At 41.6% G+C, this 15,782-nt stretch overlaps 1 protein-coding gene across 3 annotated transcripts in view; it reads right to left on the minus strand.

Moving 5' to 3' along the window:
- LOC134656265 (heterogeneous nuclear ribonucleoprotein 27C) overlaps positions 1-15,782 on the minus strand; it is a 41,036-nt gene that overhangs the window by 12,963 nt on the left and 12,291 nt on the right. For all 3 annotated transcript variants that reach the window (XM_063511784.1, XM_063511783.1, XM_063511782.1), the window contains exons 3-7: positions 14,334-14,524; positions 12,250-12,332; positions 7,480-7,679; positions 6,240-6,436; positions 906-1,072 (exon numbers count right to left, since the gene is read on the minus strand). In XM_063511784.1, coding sequence (XP_063367854.1) covers positions 906-1,072; positions 6,240-6,436; positions 7,480-7,679; positions 12,250-12,332; positions 14,334-14,524 — 838 coding nt within the window. The remainder of the gene's footprint in view (positions 1-905; positions 1,073-6,239; positions 6,437-7,479; positions 7,680-12,249; positions 12,333-14,333; positions 14,525-15,782) is intronic.

The raw sequence follows: 15,782 nt of genomic DNA on the forward strand, positions 1-15,782 counted from the left end.
AGATCGCAGGATCGGTTTGAAACAAACCTAATATAATTTATAATTGTCTGCTATGGTCGGGGTGTCGGCATGTTCTCGCGCGGTGTAGGTAGGGTTGCCAGATGGTCGGGATTTGGCGGGATTTTCCCGATTCTTAGCACGCGTTCCCGATTCCCGACCAAGTGAAAATTGTCCCGAGAAACAGCTTCACGTTATAAAACAATAATTTTAAGTTCCGAACTGTCGTCAAGCGAGCGAGCGACCCGCGTCAAGCGCGTCAGCGTCATAAAAACGTCTATGGGCAGAGCAGTTGTAGTGCCAATAGTGTAAAATATCGTTGTTTTTAATACGATTACTTTGATTTGAATGTTTTTTTGTCCCGACTTCAGTCTCGAAATCCCGAAAAATTTATATTTTTTCCCGATAAGGGTCTCCCCATACTTATCGACGCGGATTCGGCGAAAGCCGATAGTAAACAGCATAAACAGGTAAGGTTCGGTTCGGCTCCGTTCGGCCGACGCGCCGGCGTCTTTTTCGCTCTTATTGCGTGGACATAAAGTTTCATTTCTATCGGCATTGCCGATTCCGCGTCGATAAGTTTGGGGAGAGCCTAATAGCGCCTTTCGATCTGGCAACCCTAGGTAGGTAGGGCGGGGTAGACACGGTCAAGAGCGGGCACAGACAATCCAACCTCTAGACATAGCATAGTCGCGCTACCCCCTCTGCCACACATACGGTAGCGTTACTCCATCTTCGAGTCAATCCCGTGCCGTGATTGGTCCGTGTCTTTGAACGGACCAATCACGGCAAGGAATTCGCTCACCTCGTCCCCCCGCACCCCCGTATTTTTGGCAGCATCGGTTTCATGAAAGAATTGGCCTAAGCTCAGTGTAGAGGTTGGATTGTCAGTGAGAGCGGGGCAGTACCTGGTCCTGCTGGTAGGCGGGCGGGTACTGCTGGTAGGAGGAGTAGTCCGCGGAGGAGGACTTGGACAGCGCGGCGGCGGACGACAGCGCGCCCGCCAGCGCCGGCGCGCCGCCGCCGCCCGAGCGCCCGTACATCTCGCCGCCTTCCGACAGCGGCACGTACGAACCTGCGCCAACACCATCACACATGTTTAAAAAAATATTAAATAGTACATTATTGTCGAGCAGGGATGTTGCGAATATCCGCATCCGCATCCGCAACCGCGGAACTTCCGCATGATTTTCAACATCCGCATCCGCATAAAATCGATGCGGATTTAATGCGGATGCGGATGTGGAACAAGTCGGTACAGGAACGCATTGGCGTAAGTGCTAGACTGCTAGGTAATTTAGTCATCAACCAACAAAACCTATTAGAAATGAGCAGTCAAGCGTGAGTGGGACTTAATGTACGGAACCCTTGGAACGCGAGTCCGACTCGCATTTGGCCGGTTTTTTGAAATAAAAATTACTAAAATGTAATATTTGACGTTTTTTATGTATCTATCTTGACATCCGCATCCGCATCCGCATCCGCGGATGTGAGCCTTTATAAATCCGCATCCGCATCCGCATCCGCGGATGTCAAAAAATCGGCATCCGCAACATCCCTGTTGTCGAGGTTCGGAAGTAGCTACTTGCAGGCTGAGGATTCGTTTTAAACGGACGACCTTGGGAGTCCGTTTAATTGAATCCGAAGCCGGCGAGTAGCCTTCCAGCCGAGTCATATATAGTGCTTTTCTCAAAAAGCGGCCAAGTGCGAGTCGGACTCGCCCATGAAGGGTTCCGTATTTAGGCGATTTATGACGTATAAAAAAAAACTACTTACTAGATTTTGTTCAAAACAATTTTCGGTGGAAGTTTACATGGTAATGTACATCATATATTTTTTTTAGTTTTATCATTCTCTCATTTTAGAAGTTACAGGGACACACACACACACACACACACACATTTTACCACACGCACCATCACAATCAGCACAATCAGACGAGAGAGACAATACGCTACATGACTAATTTTCATTTATGGTATTACTGAATCGCGATTAGAAAGGGATTGAGATAGCTGTCAATCCATATTGATTTTGACGTAAGTGTATAGAAATCTGTTATTTCTAATCCCTTTCTGATCGCGGCATGATAATATCAATCGATCAGGTTTGTTTTTTGGATCAAATGTCTATATGGGACCCGTTGCATTAAAGTAACACAAAATATTTAATTACACAAACGGGTCTAACGCGATATAATTTCATTGTATTTACCTTTAATTCCGACGTTTCAGCTGAATTGCACCAGCCGTGGTCACGGAAAGACTGACGTCTGGTGACCACAGCTGGTGCAACTCGGCTGAAACGTCGGAATTAAAGGTAAAAACGATGAAATTATATCGCGTTAGACCCGTTTGTGTAATTAAATATGTGTACAAAACGCGAGAGTTTAAAGTGTTATAGTAACACAAAAGTCAGAAATTGAAGTCAAAGGCAGTCACGCTTCACTCGCGAAACGCCCTAAACAAAAAGATAAGGGAACGTGACGTCAAGGTCTCTGGGAGCCCATCTTGTAGAATGGACAAAAGAAAATTGCATTTTTGTCAGTGAAATATTGCGTTTATGTATATAGTTGATATACAATATTTTTTTGGGTGAAATGTAAGGAATCGAATGGTACCCTTCCTGTTATCGGTTTTGGAAGCTAAAAAAAAACTTAAATATTGAAACTTTCAGGTCCTGTATTTTTGTAATTTTTCAATATTTTATTTTAATATCCACATTATTGTGATATATTGCTCGTTTGCTATCTATTTTACTAGATTTTGTTATAAAATTCAACATGTGTCATCATCCCTATTACACCTTTACAAAAACAGAGCGTCCGAATGCTATATTGATATCACAAAATAATCCAGCTAATCTGTAGGCTTGCGTTAGGCTTGCTAACTGCAGGGCGGACGTACATGACTTTTGAGTATAATTATACATATATCTTACAGTGTGCAAGCATTAGCGGCGTATCTGCATTCGGGGCACGAGTAAAATACTAGGAAAATTGCTAAACCATTAAATTTAAGCAAGTAAAGTTTTAAAATTAACATTCGGGTAGATCTACTTAGAAGTAAATAAATTGTTCAAGAGAATTAAGTTGGTTGGTACCTTTTACCGAGGTAAGGTAAGGGTAAACAAAACTAATTCATAATCATCATCAAATAAATCAAACACAACTTAATCCTCCTATACCAAAAAGCTCGGACAGATCATCTCATGGCAAAACAGTTGTAACTAGAAAATAGAACAAGGTGTTTAAAGTCGTGTTGATTGAGTTTTTTATTATTAATTTCTAAATTGTATTTATTGCCGCAACCCACAATTGACCAAAACTTTGCGCCTTTCAGAGCTCTGGTAATTTCAAACGATTTACAATTTCTATATTATAATTTAACATACCCTGAAAACAATAAATACATATTTGGGGACAATCTTACACAGACGGAACATCTCCTTAGCAACTATGTTGCGTCCATTTTAACTAGTCTGTTCACGTTAAAAAGTCACCAATGTTATGTTTTACCCTGAAGTATACGACGACAGAATCCTGACCTAGGGCCCTATAACCTGAACAGCTTCCTATGTATATTACGGCCCGCGTTGTAGCTACAACGCGGGCCGATTACGGCCCACAGGATACAGCTGCAGTAACACCGCCCGTTAGCCACGTCATAGAGAAAAAAATACATAGAGTGCTCACTCCATACATCAGTTTTAGTACCAAAAAGACTATTAGCATCTACCATCGAGTAGCGGAACTATCAGTACTGCTACTTGACAATAGATGTAGCACCGGCCGGAAAGTCTTATGCTGTTGAGATAAGACTTTCCGGTCGGTGCTACATCTATTGTCAAGTAGCAGTACTGATAGTTCCGCTACTCGATGCTAGATGTAGACACTGAAATTAATAGTCTGAACTGATGTATGGAGTGAGCACTCTTGTCTTATTATATTTCTCTATGGCCACGTCCACTACGCCTACCATGTCTTGACTTGTCAAGCGCGACTTGACGTATGGAGTCGCTTCAGTCGCGGCAAGACGTGCAACCGCCGTTGTTTTACGCAAGAGCAGATTCACATTGCAAGATTTTCAAGAAACTTGTTTTTTTTGTCTAGTTGTGGAGTTTACGTGAGATAACTTGATACACTCACGGGCTTTTAACTGTTTACCCATTTAGGGTTTATTGATCGACATTTTGACATTACCAAAACTTGTTTTTATTTTCCATACATTAAAATGACAATTCGAATGGCCCATTAACTACCCAGCCCTGGTTTTGTACAGAAAATAACAGATCGGGTAGACCGATTGGAAATCTACATCCCGCCGTTCACATCGCGTTAGATAAACGTGCACATGAGCGTCCAAGGAACTCGAAATAAACAGTCCCACGCACATTTTTCTCAAACATGTGGAGAGAAATTATGCACCTGCATCTCACGCACGGTTTGATTCCCATTCATTCTAGCTTTGCATTCACCCGTGTAAACATTCCATTGGAATAGTTCACTCATGAACATAATAGAAATAGCCCGCGGGTTCCACTTGTGCGTACAACTCCGGACTTAGCTTCCAACTACGCGTATTATTTTGTCGCAAACCTTTTAGACTTTCAGTTCAAGGGAACAAAAAGCATATGCGGATTTGCGTTGCTCTCCCACAAACATCTGAACGTACCGACGGCGAGTTACGACGCGGCACTGCCTGGATGTGGACTAATTATTGGTAACGTCTAACTACGGATTATTAGCAGTGATTGTTACTACTTTTAAATTAGAATTTGCAGCAGCTTGTTTATGTTTGGACGTGTTGTTTTGTATATAAGCATCCTAGCGGGCGGGCGGTCAGCTGATTGTTGTGCTATATCTTTTACAAACATCTATCAGTTTCGACATTGGCGAGCTTTAATACAACAGACTAAGAATCCGATATGGTTCACCTACTGCCAGTTTAACAAAAAATTCGTTCGGCGCTACGCTTATACCTAGGTACATTAGTCGTATGTGCTTAACTTGGTGGGGTGTGTTTTTCGGTGATCCTCGAGTTAAAGAATAAGCAAATCTATCGTGATTCTTGACCATTTGACGTGCTTCGGTAACCGTGATTGTGAAAGTGTGAATGTTAAAATAATGTAATGTGTGTAATGGTAGTCCATGCCGTTGATTGTTGTAAGTCTTGGAGGATACAACTAAACGGAGTAGCCATTAACAGGCTTTCCCCACTGTCGAAAATAGGCGGCCAACGGTCATACACAATGTTTATCTGACATGGCTATTTTTACGTTACGCATACATTTGACGTTCCCCTCCCCCGCAAAAATCGGTAGACTGTTTTGTACAGAAAATTACAGACATGGCGTCTCCGTTTTATTATATCCTCCAAGTTGTAAGTGGTATCAGCGGGGACGCTAAATGTTTGTGATGGTTGGCGGATACGTTGGCGTCGAGAGCTAGCCGCATGCATCTAGATCCGTCGAACGTCGCTAGCACGCCACTCGTTAATCGCTCTCACTCTCTCGTCGCTCATAATAGTCATAATACTACGTCACGCACTAGAGCAGCAACAGACCCGTCCGTCAGATCGGTTCTTCGGCTCCGTCTGACGCATTAGTTACGAGTACGACATGCAAGCGATATATTGTAATACGAAGAGAACCGGAGCCGTGCTACAACGCATGCCGGGTGTATCGGCTTTAAGAGCCAACAGGAGTGGTCATTTCTCCATACAAACGTACTCGACTGTTTCCTCCGTGGGTTTTAAAGCTAGAGCAATGATTTTTTCAACACAGATTAATATTGTCAATATCTGTGTCGGACCGTTTTTCTTTTTTTGATATATTTGTTTTTTAAGGCGCTAGAGCCCTTCAAAAATGGCCAAAATGGCCTAATTGACTATGCCGCAATGAGAGGCGTGCTATTCAAAACTGATATCAATTAGTCAAAAAAGGAAAACGGTCCGACACAGATAATGTCATAATCATTTAGATTTCCAAATTTGGTTACGATTGGTTAAGCTTTGGAGGAGGAAACAGTCGAGTACGAAACCTCGATTTTTGATATTTTTACGCAGGATTTTTCGCCTCGTCCTTATCGCACTAGTTTTAGGAGCCGCTTCCGTTAGCGAGACGGGTATATTTACCTAAAATATTTAAATCTTAGCTCCTGTTGGCTCTTAATCCTTCGAACGCCGGGCGGCCAGTGATCGAGAACCTCGTCGGGACGCACTTAGGTGTACACGTATACTGACCGTAGCTGCCGTAGCCCTGCTGCGGCGGCTGCTGGTGCTGCGAGTAGTTGTTGTTGGCGGGCCAGGCGGGCTGGTGCGGCGGCGCCTGCTGAGGCGGCGCGCCCCAGCCCTGGTACGAGCCCGGGCCCGCCGCGCCGCCCGCCGCGCCGTACCCCGCGTACGACGTCTGCCCCGGCGACGTGCCCCAGCCCTGGTACCTGCACACACACGGTACGTTACCCCCGGGCTTGGAGGATACAACTAAACGGAGTAGCCATTAACAGGCTTTCCCCTCTGTCGAAAATAGGCGGCCAACGGTCATACACAATGTATGGACTGACGTTTATCTGACATGGCTATTTTTACGTTACGCATACATTTGACGTTCCCCTCCCCCGCAAAAATCGGCAGACGGTTTTGTACAGAAAATTACAGACATGGCGTCTCCGTTTGATTATATCCTCCAAGCCCCCGGGCGACCACACGACACGACGTCGTGTAAGCTGAAAGCTTCGCCCCGCACCTGAACGAAGTCGCGGTGCGCGACGCATGCGCGCGAAATGTGTAGCAAACAATATTGGCCTTCAGGCACTGCCTGGATGTGGATAAAATGAAAAAAAAAAAAATCCAATAACTATATAAGTGACAATAGTTATTTGTACAACAAGAGATCAAAGTTTGATATTTCTTCGAGTGCTTATTTTGAGTCCCGTGCAAGCGAAAGATTCTATACTAGATTCACGAGCGTAGCGAGTGAATCTAATTTAGAATCTTGAGCGTAGTAAGGGACTCAAAAGCGCACGAGATGTAAATAACTTTGATCTCGTGTAGTTCACAAAACTTTTCACCTCGGCAGTGAGAACATATTAGAGAACCCGAAAAATGTATTCCTTCTTCATCACTTACCTCTATTCACTCATGTTTTCTTAAGATATACCAACAATTAAATTTTCACCTCAGCAGCTCGAACAAGAGTACTTTGCTACTTTGAGTGAGCAAAATCGTATTTTGCTCATTTTGTCTCACTCAGTGAGCAAAATGCGATTTTGCTCACTTTTTTTAAGTAGCAAAGTACCCTTGTTCGAGCTGCCGAGGTGAAAAAACAATAATAGGCGATTAAAATCTTTCAAAAGAATGAAAATTTTACAAATTTTTCCTATTTGAACATTGACAAATTTACGTGCAATATCACATTAAGTTTTCCGTTAAAACCTTCCAAGATTCCTTCGGACACAGTAAGGTGAGGAGAGGACAGTGTTACCCCTGCATGATGTTGGGCCCGGCCATGGGCATGTTGATGGGCGGGCCGGGCATCTGGCCGTTGTGGCCCTGGATCATGTTGAGCGGCGCGGCGGCGGGCGGGCCCCACTGGCCGGCGGCGGGCGCGTCGCCGGGCGCGCTCAGGCCGCCCGAGCCCAGCTTGCCGGACCCGTCGCGCGGCTCCGCGCGCTTGATCTCCACCTTCAACGATAACACGGTCACTGACAATCCAACCTCTACACTGAGCTTAGGCATAGAGAAAAAAGCGGCCAAGTGCGAGTCGGACTCGCCCATGAAGGGTTCCGTATTTAGGCGATTTATGACGTATAAAAAAAAACTACTTACTAGATCTCGTTCAAACCAATTTTCGGTGGAAGTTTACATGGTAATGTACATCATATATTTTTTTTAGTTTTATCATTCTCTTATTTTAGAAGTTACAGGGGGGGGGACACACATTTTACCACTTTGGAAGTGTCTCTCGCGCAAACTATTCAGTTTAGAAAAAAATTATATTAGGAACCTCAATATCATTTTTGAAGACCTATCCATAGATACCCCACACGTATGGGTTTGATGAAAAAAAATTTTTTGAGTTTCAGTTCGAAGTATGGGGAACCCCAAAAATTTATTGTTTTTTTTCTATTTTTGTGTGAAAATCTTAATGCGGTTCACAGAATACATCTACTTACCAAGTTTCAACAGTATAGTTCTTATAGTTTCGGAGAAAAGTGGCTGTGACATACGGACGGACAGACAGACGGACAGACGGACAGACAGACAGACATGACGAATCTATAAGGGTTCCGTTTTTTGCCATTTGGCTACGGAACCCTAAAAATACATAGAGTGCTCACTCCATACATCAGTTTTAGTACCAAAAAGACTATTAGCATCTAGCATCGAGTAGCGGAACTATCAGTACTGCTACTTGACAATAGATGTAGCACCGACCGGAAAGTCTTATGCTGTTGAGATAAGGCTTTCCGGTCGGTGCTACATCTATTGTCAAGTAGCAGTACTGATAGTTCCTCTACTCGATGCTAGATGTAGATACTGAAATTAATAGTCTGAACTGATGTATGGAGTGAGCACTCTATGTATTTTTTTCTCTATGGCTTAGGCCAATTCTTTCATGAAACCGATGCTGCCAAAGATACGGGGGTGCGGGGGGACGAGGTGAGCGAATCCCGTGCCGTGATTGGTCCGTTCAAAAACACGGACCGATCACGGCACGGGATTGACTCGAAGTTGGAGTAACGCTACCGTATGTGTGGCAGAGGGGGTAGTGCGACTATGCTATGTCTAGAGGTTGGTTTGTCTGTGTAACACGGTTTACATTCCCCCAGAGACACTTACGGCCCGTTACACCGATCGCGACTGACGGACTGATCGACGACAAAGGCGGATAACTTAAGGGAGCGTGCATCAACTGAAAGGCCCGAACAAAAGTGACTTGATTTATTGAGTCATTTTGTAGCAAACCTTGTAGACTTTCGAGTTCAAAGGAACACAAAGTATATGCTAATTTGCATTAATGTCCCACAAACATCTGAACGTACCGACGGCAATATTAGCCTTAAGGCACTGCCTGGATGTGGATATGACGAGCCAGATCTTGGAATTTATCATTTCGTGATGTGGCAACCGTTTTATGAAATGGTCGGTCGGACACATCATGAAAAAATTAAATCTTACCATATCATGAAGTGATCAATTCTAGAATGACATTTCATGAAATTATCATATTCAATGATCTGGCCACAGAACAAGGTAGAATGGCGATGCGAGCAGGGTACGTGTCGCCGCGGTTTTGAGCAAACGCTCGCATGCTACTCGCCCGCGCTGACCGAAAAACGAAGTAAACATGCCTTTTTGCGCCACAATAACGTTCAGATTAAGAAGCCAGACATCAAATCTGTCTAAAGGAGGCGTATCCATTCACCACGCACACAAGGCGCTAGCTACTTTTTACTACCGTTGCGCGAGTGTTAGTAAATGTGGAGAGGAACGAGCGGCGACACCGGTTCCGATACTAACTGCGCGCGATAGCCATTCTAACCTCTTTAATATGTTCTGTGGATATGGCTATGACAGATATATTATTACTAGCGACCCGCCCCGGCTTCGCAAGGGTTAATTAACAAATTATACACCTAAAACCTTCCTCAAGAATCACTCTATTGATAGGTGAAAGCCGCATGATAATCCGTTCAGTAGTTTTTGAGTTTATCGCGTACATACAAACACACAAACAGACCAACGCGGCGGGACATTTTGTTTTATAAGGTGTATTGATAAGTTGCAAAAGAGTGAAATACTTTTGGAAAAACGAACTACAAATAGGCTTCTGCTGTGAAATTCAAAAAAAATTTTTAGATTTCACCTTTCTCCTTTGGCCTACAATTACTGTAATTAGACAAATGTGGTTTCAATTAAACTTGCCATATCTTGCAAGTTATATTCTTCAAGTGTGAAAATTGTCAACCATTAACCATTAATTCGTAATCAATACCTAGAGACAGTAGAGACATATTTTTCAAATAATCAACATATAATTACTAGGTACTTACCACTTGCTTACTGCGCGTATCTATTTAACGATAGTTTCGGTATGTGATGTAAAAGCAATTAATAATACACTGTGATTAATAAGCGGTTCCGATTGGGTACACATGTCCGTTTGCTTATTCGACAAAAACATAATAGCTATAGCAAATTAACTCTAGGTATTAAATAAGGCCACAGTTGAAGAGGTATTCAGAGTAGAATGTAAATGTTTGAAAAGAAAAAGTGATTCAGAGGCACTTAGTTTTTTAATTAGTCGTAAAAAGTATTGAATCCTTGCAGTGGTCTCATTACTTACACGCGTGCAAACGTCAAATTACTCTTTCTTATTCAAAACATCTCATTTTCGACCTAAAAATGGTTCCTTTTTCATGTCAAATATCACAAATAACGGTAAAGACGCAAACTTAGTAAATGGTATTATGTATTTTGACATGAACACGAAGATTGTGCAAACACCATTAACTGAAGTAATTAAATTGTAATGTGAGAGAAAGCTAGCATATATTAGCGTCTAGACAATTTGGAGTCAGGTAACGAATCGCACGGCTAATACTGCAGTCATACAGATATTTCCTTATCGCTTGTTTCTACAATGGAAAATAACTATCAATGTTTATTTCTAGCTTATGCAAATAAACATTGGGTACCAATTATTTTACTTGACATCACAAGAAAACGGATTAAAACTCATAATAATCACCACACAAAATGACCGGTTTTCGTCACTCTTTAATTACTAAGATTTAGTCAGCCCAACTATAACATATCAATATGTGAAACAATGTTTAACAAGCACCTCATTTGATTTACCTATACCCATTTTAAACTCTAACAAGCTCGCACGCTTATAGTAATAACCGTTTGAAACTGCAGGCTTGGAAAATGAAAGGCACGGCAAGTCCTAAGCTAATAGCAAAAGTTTTAAGAGCGCCGAGATTATCGTGCGGCTATAGTTAGGGTCCCGTACCAAAAGGGTAAAAACGGGACCCTATTACTAAGACTCCTCTGTTCGTCGGTCTCACTGTCACCAGGGTGTATCTCATGAACCGTGATAGCTAGACAGTTAAAATTTTCAAAGATGTATTTCTGTTGCCGCTATAACAACAAATACTATAAAAGTAACGGGATCCTATTACTAAGACTCCTCTTTTCGTCGGTCTGTCTGTCACCAGGGTGTATCTCATGAACCGTGATAGCTAGACAGTTAAAATTTTCACAGTTGATGTATTTCTGTTGCCGCTATAACAACAAATACTAAAAAGTACGGAACCCTCGGTGGGCGAGTCCGACTCGCACTTGTCCGGTTTATTTTCATTGTCAATATTGTTTATTTTTTCTTATTTAACTTATTTTCATATGGCAACCTTCATTTAATCTCCACTCCATGTACCATAATTTAACATACCACCATCAGTCATCTAAATTACTTAGGTTAGGTATAATTGGAAATTACTAAAAACTAGTGCATGAAAAAATTGATTTAAAATAAATGACATTTTGTAATTGACGGCATTATCCCCGTGGTCTCGGAGAAAGACTAGCTAAAGTTAATTACACGTTTAAAAACTTAATCATACGCGATTAAGTCCCGTTTTTAGGGTTCCGTAGCCAAATGGCAAAAAACGGAACCCTTATAGATTCGTCATGTCTGTCTGTCTGTCCGTCTGTCCGTCCGTATGTCACAGTCACTTTTCTCCGAAACTATAAGAACTGTTCTGTGTGTCTGTTGAAACTTGGTAAGTAGATGTATTCTGTGAACCGCATTAAGATTTTCACACAAAAATAGAAAAAAAAACAATAAATTTTTGGGGTTCCCCATACTTCGAACTGAAACTCAAATTTTTTTTTTTCATCAAACCCATACGTGTGGGGTATCTATGGATAGGTCTTCAAAAATGATATTGAGGTTTCTAATATATTTTTTTTTCTAAACTGAATAGTTTGCGCGAGAGACACTTCCAAAGTGGTAAAATGTGTGTCCCCCCCCCCCCCTGTAACTTCTAAAATAAGAGAATGATAAAACTAAAAAAAATATATGATGTAAACTTCCACCGAAAATTGGTTTGAACGAGATCTAGTAAGTAGTTTTTTTTTAATACGTCATAAATCGCCTAAATACGGAACCCTTCATGGGCGAGTCCGACTCGCACTTGGCCGCTTTTTTTAAATATATTGAACTAAAAACATTGTAGTTAGTTACCTGTTTCCCGTTGAGGTTGATGAAGTGCTCCTGGGTGACCCTCTCAACGGACATCTCCTCCTCGAACGACAGGAATCCGAAGCCTGCAACAATTCAACATAGTAAACTATTGCCACTTTAACAACTATAGTTACACTAACAAATATTTAAACACCATGAAAGCAAGAAAACATTGTGCGGAAACCGTGCTTTATCCCAATGAGGCCTAGTTTCCCCTGTGATGGAAAGTCAGATGGCTGTCGTGTCGCAAAAACTAGACTGCAAATCCCTGAAATTAGGTTGCTTAGCGGGCCACATTTTTTTAAAGGAGCCGGGACGAAATGTAGGCATTTTTAGGGTTCCGTAGCCAAATGGCAAAAAACGGAACCCTTATAGATTCGTCATGTCTGTCTGTCTGTCTGTCCGTCTGTCTGTCCGTCCGTATGTCACAGCCACTTTTCTCCGAAACTATAAGAACTATACTGTTGAAACTTGGTAAGTAGATGTATTCTGTGAACCGCATTAAGATTTTCACACAAAAATAGAAAAAAAACAATAAATTTTTGGGGTTCCCCATACTTCGAACTGAAACTCAAATTTTTTTTTTCATCAAACCCATACGTGTGGGGTATCTATGGATAGGTCTTCAAAAATGATATTGAGGTTTCTAATATCATTTTTTTCTAAACTGAATAGTTTGCGCGAGAGACACTTCGAAAGTGGTAAAATGTGTCCCCCCCCCCCCCCCTGTAACTTGTTATGTTATGTAATGTAATGTATTAAATACCTTTATTCATTAAGATTTTTCACGAAGAATGACTTGCCATGCGAGAAGTTGGTAACAGATTATTTCTACTTTTCTTACCTGGTAGCGGCCGAAGAACACGCACACCTCGGTCTCCGTGACCACAGAATAACCTCCTAAGGCCCATCAGCCATACAAATAAAAAATCCAAAATTTGCCACTCAAATTTGAACCTATTATCTAGGAAATAGAGTTGATTTTGCATTATTTGAAAACTGAATGAATCAATGCAAAAGCGACTCTGTTCCAATTTAATATACTTAAATTCCATCGACCTGAAGAAGTACTATGTATAGGACATTGGGCCTTACGAGGATAAATAATAGTACTACCGTGCAGAAAGGAAATTCCCTACAAAACCGAAGTTTGCCAGCGGTTCAGGGTCGAACAGCACTATCCCTTTCGGCTAATTAGGGTTGTCAAAACTCAAGTAATTATCTTATCTGTAGTTGTGTACGCAAAGGGACGTGAAGTTGTGCCAACCCTAATAATTGCTCGGAGCATTGCTGAGTCGAACGGAGCCGAGTTTGCCCGAATCGAGGAGTTTAAGAGCCAACAGGAGTGGCCATTTCTCCATATAAACGTACTCGACTGTTTCCTCCGTGGGTTTTGAAGCTAGAGCAATGATTTTTTCAACACAGATGAATATTGTCAATATCTGTGTCGGACCGTTTCGCTTTTTTTGATATTTTTATTTTTTAAGGCGCTAGAGCGCTTCAAAAATGGCCAAAATGACCTAATTGACTATGCCGCAATGAGAGGCGTGGTATTCAAAACTGATATCAATTAGCCAAAAAAGCAAAACGGTCCGACACAGATAATTTCATAATTATTTAGATTTCCAAATTTGGTTACGATTGGTTAAGTTTTGGAGGAGGAAACAGTCAAGTACAAAACCTCGATTTTTGAGATTTTTACGCAGGATTTTTCGCCTTGTCCTTATCACACTAGTTTTAGGAGCCGCTTCCGTTAGCGAGACGGGTATATTCTTAGAGGATATAATCAAACGGAGACGCCATGTCTGTAATTTTCTGTACAAAACAGTCTGCCGATTTTTGCGGGGGAGGGGAACGTCAAATGTATGCGTAACGTAAAAATAGCCATGTCAGATAAACGTCAGTCCATACATTGTGTATGACCGTTGGCCGCCTATTTTCGACAGAGTCCCCTCTGCTTGTTAATGGCTACTCCGTTTAGTTGTATCCTCCAAGGGTATATTTACCTAAAATATTTAAATCTCAGCTCCTGTTTCGTCTTAACACCGCTACTGTGACCTTGGAGACCTCACTGGTGCACATACCTCTGGACTTCTTCTTCTCCTGGTCGTACATGATGACGACCTCCATGACCTTGCCGTAGCGGCCGAAGAACACGCGCAGGTCGGTCTCCGTGATGTTGGAGGGCAGCCCGCCGAGGAACACCTTGGGGTAGCCGCCGCCGCGCTTCGGCTTCTGCAGGGTGCGAGGGTTGCACGGCTTCGGGTCGATGGTCCTAGTGGAAAAAAACATTCACGTGTAAGTATTTGGTTATGTACGTTAAAGGACATATTATTAATTAAATTTATTAAAAATTAAAAGTTTTTATTAATTTGTGGCTTTTTAGTACATTATCGAAAGTTGACCCCTAGGAAACTATTGATACTGGATAGGAATATAATCGATTGGCATACAAAAATAGCATGTGAAAAATAAAAGTTTTCATTTTCATACAAATTGTATGGGAAAAGTTTTCCTCGATTTGTGGCTTTTCTAGCCGGAAAATTTTTTTTTGCTTCCATACAAGCTTTTGATCCTCAATAGGAATGGGATCGATTGGCATAAAAAAAAAAGTTTGTCAAAAATGACCTTTTTCTCGCACCCTGTATGTTTTTTCCAAAATCTGTAAAAGCCAATCTTCATTAATTTGAAATCGAGGGAAGGTCTTCTAAGACCGTTTTCTCGTAGCAGCACGGGATCTGGTAGCTGCCCTCACTGACCCAAAAAGAAAATCCACCCTGTATATACACAGAACTGGAAACCAAAAAAATATTGTATTTTATATTTTCTGCTAACTAAATATTCCTTTTTTGTTTTAATTGTAGTTTTAGGATTCTGAAGTCTTCTTCAGAATCCTAAAAACTACTACTTGCGTTTAGCGGCAAATGTATGCACTCGCATTAAACACTAATCAAATGTAAACATGCCCTGCTATGAAGGCCAGTTACACTTACCCCGCAGTCACAGGCAGTCACACTTACCCGTTTTGACGTTAACTTGAAGGAAATATTTTCGGAAACAATCGCTCCGAAGGGCCCAAAACATATTTATTGTGTATTGATATAAACTCATTGATATTCCTATGACCTCCATCAAGCCCGCAACGAGGCTTTCTTAATTGCATTGCATAAATGAATAGTTTAAGGCTATGCAGCGACTTCAGCGACGTCACACGCGGTCACAGGCTATAACTTAATTAACGCATTGTAATTATGCCTACTTGAATAAACTATCTTTTATCTTAACATTTCGGGAGTCAAATCAAAGATTATGTGGTTAAATCTTGTGAATAAATGAAATGTCGTGTCTGTGAAATCTTACCTCCAAAATGGATGATTTTAACTGTAGAATTTGTTCTGTGTGGAAGATAACTTGAATGACTATCATGCTTATAACTATGATCGTACTCTTATCTATACAGGGTGTAATCTAAAACGTGATACAAGATAATCAAACCTGAATCTTTTCATGATTTTGAACAACTTTTACTATGC

This window comes from Cydia amplana, chromosome 18 (assembly GCF_948474715.1).
Source record: "Cydia amplana chromosome 18, ilCydAmpl1.1, whole genome shotgun sequence".
Lineage (NCBI taxonomy): Eukaryota > Metazoa > Arthropoda > Insecta > Lepidoptera > Tortricidae > Cydia > Cydia amplana.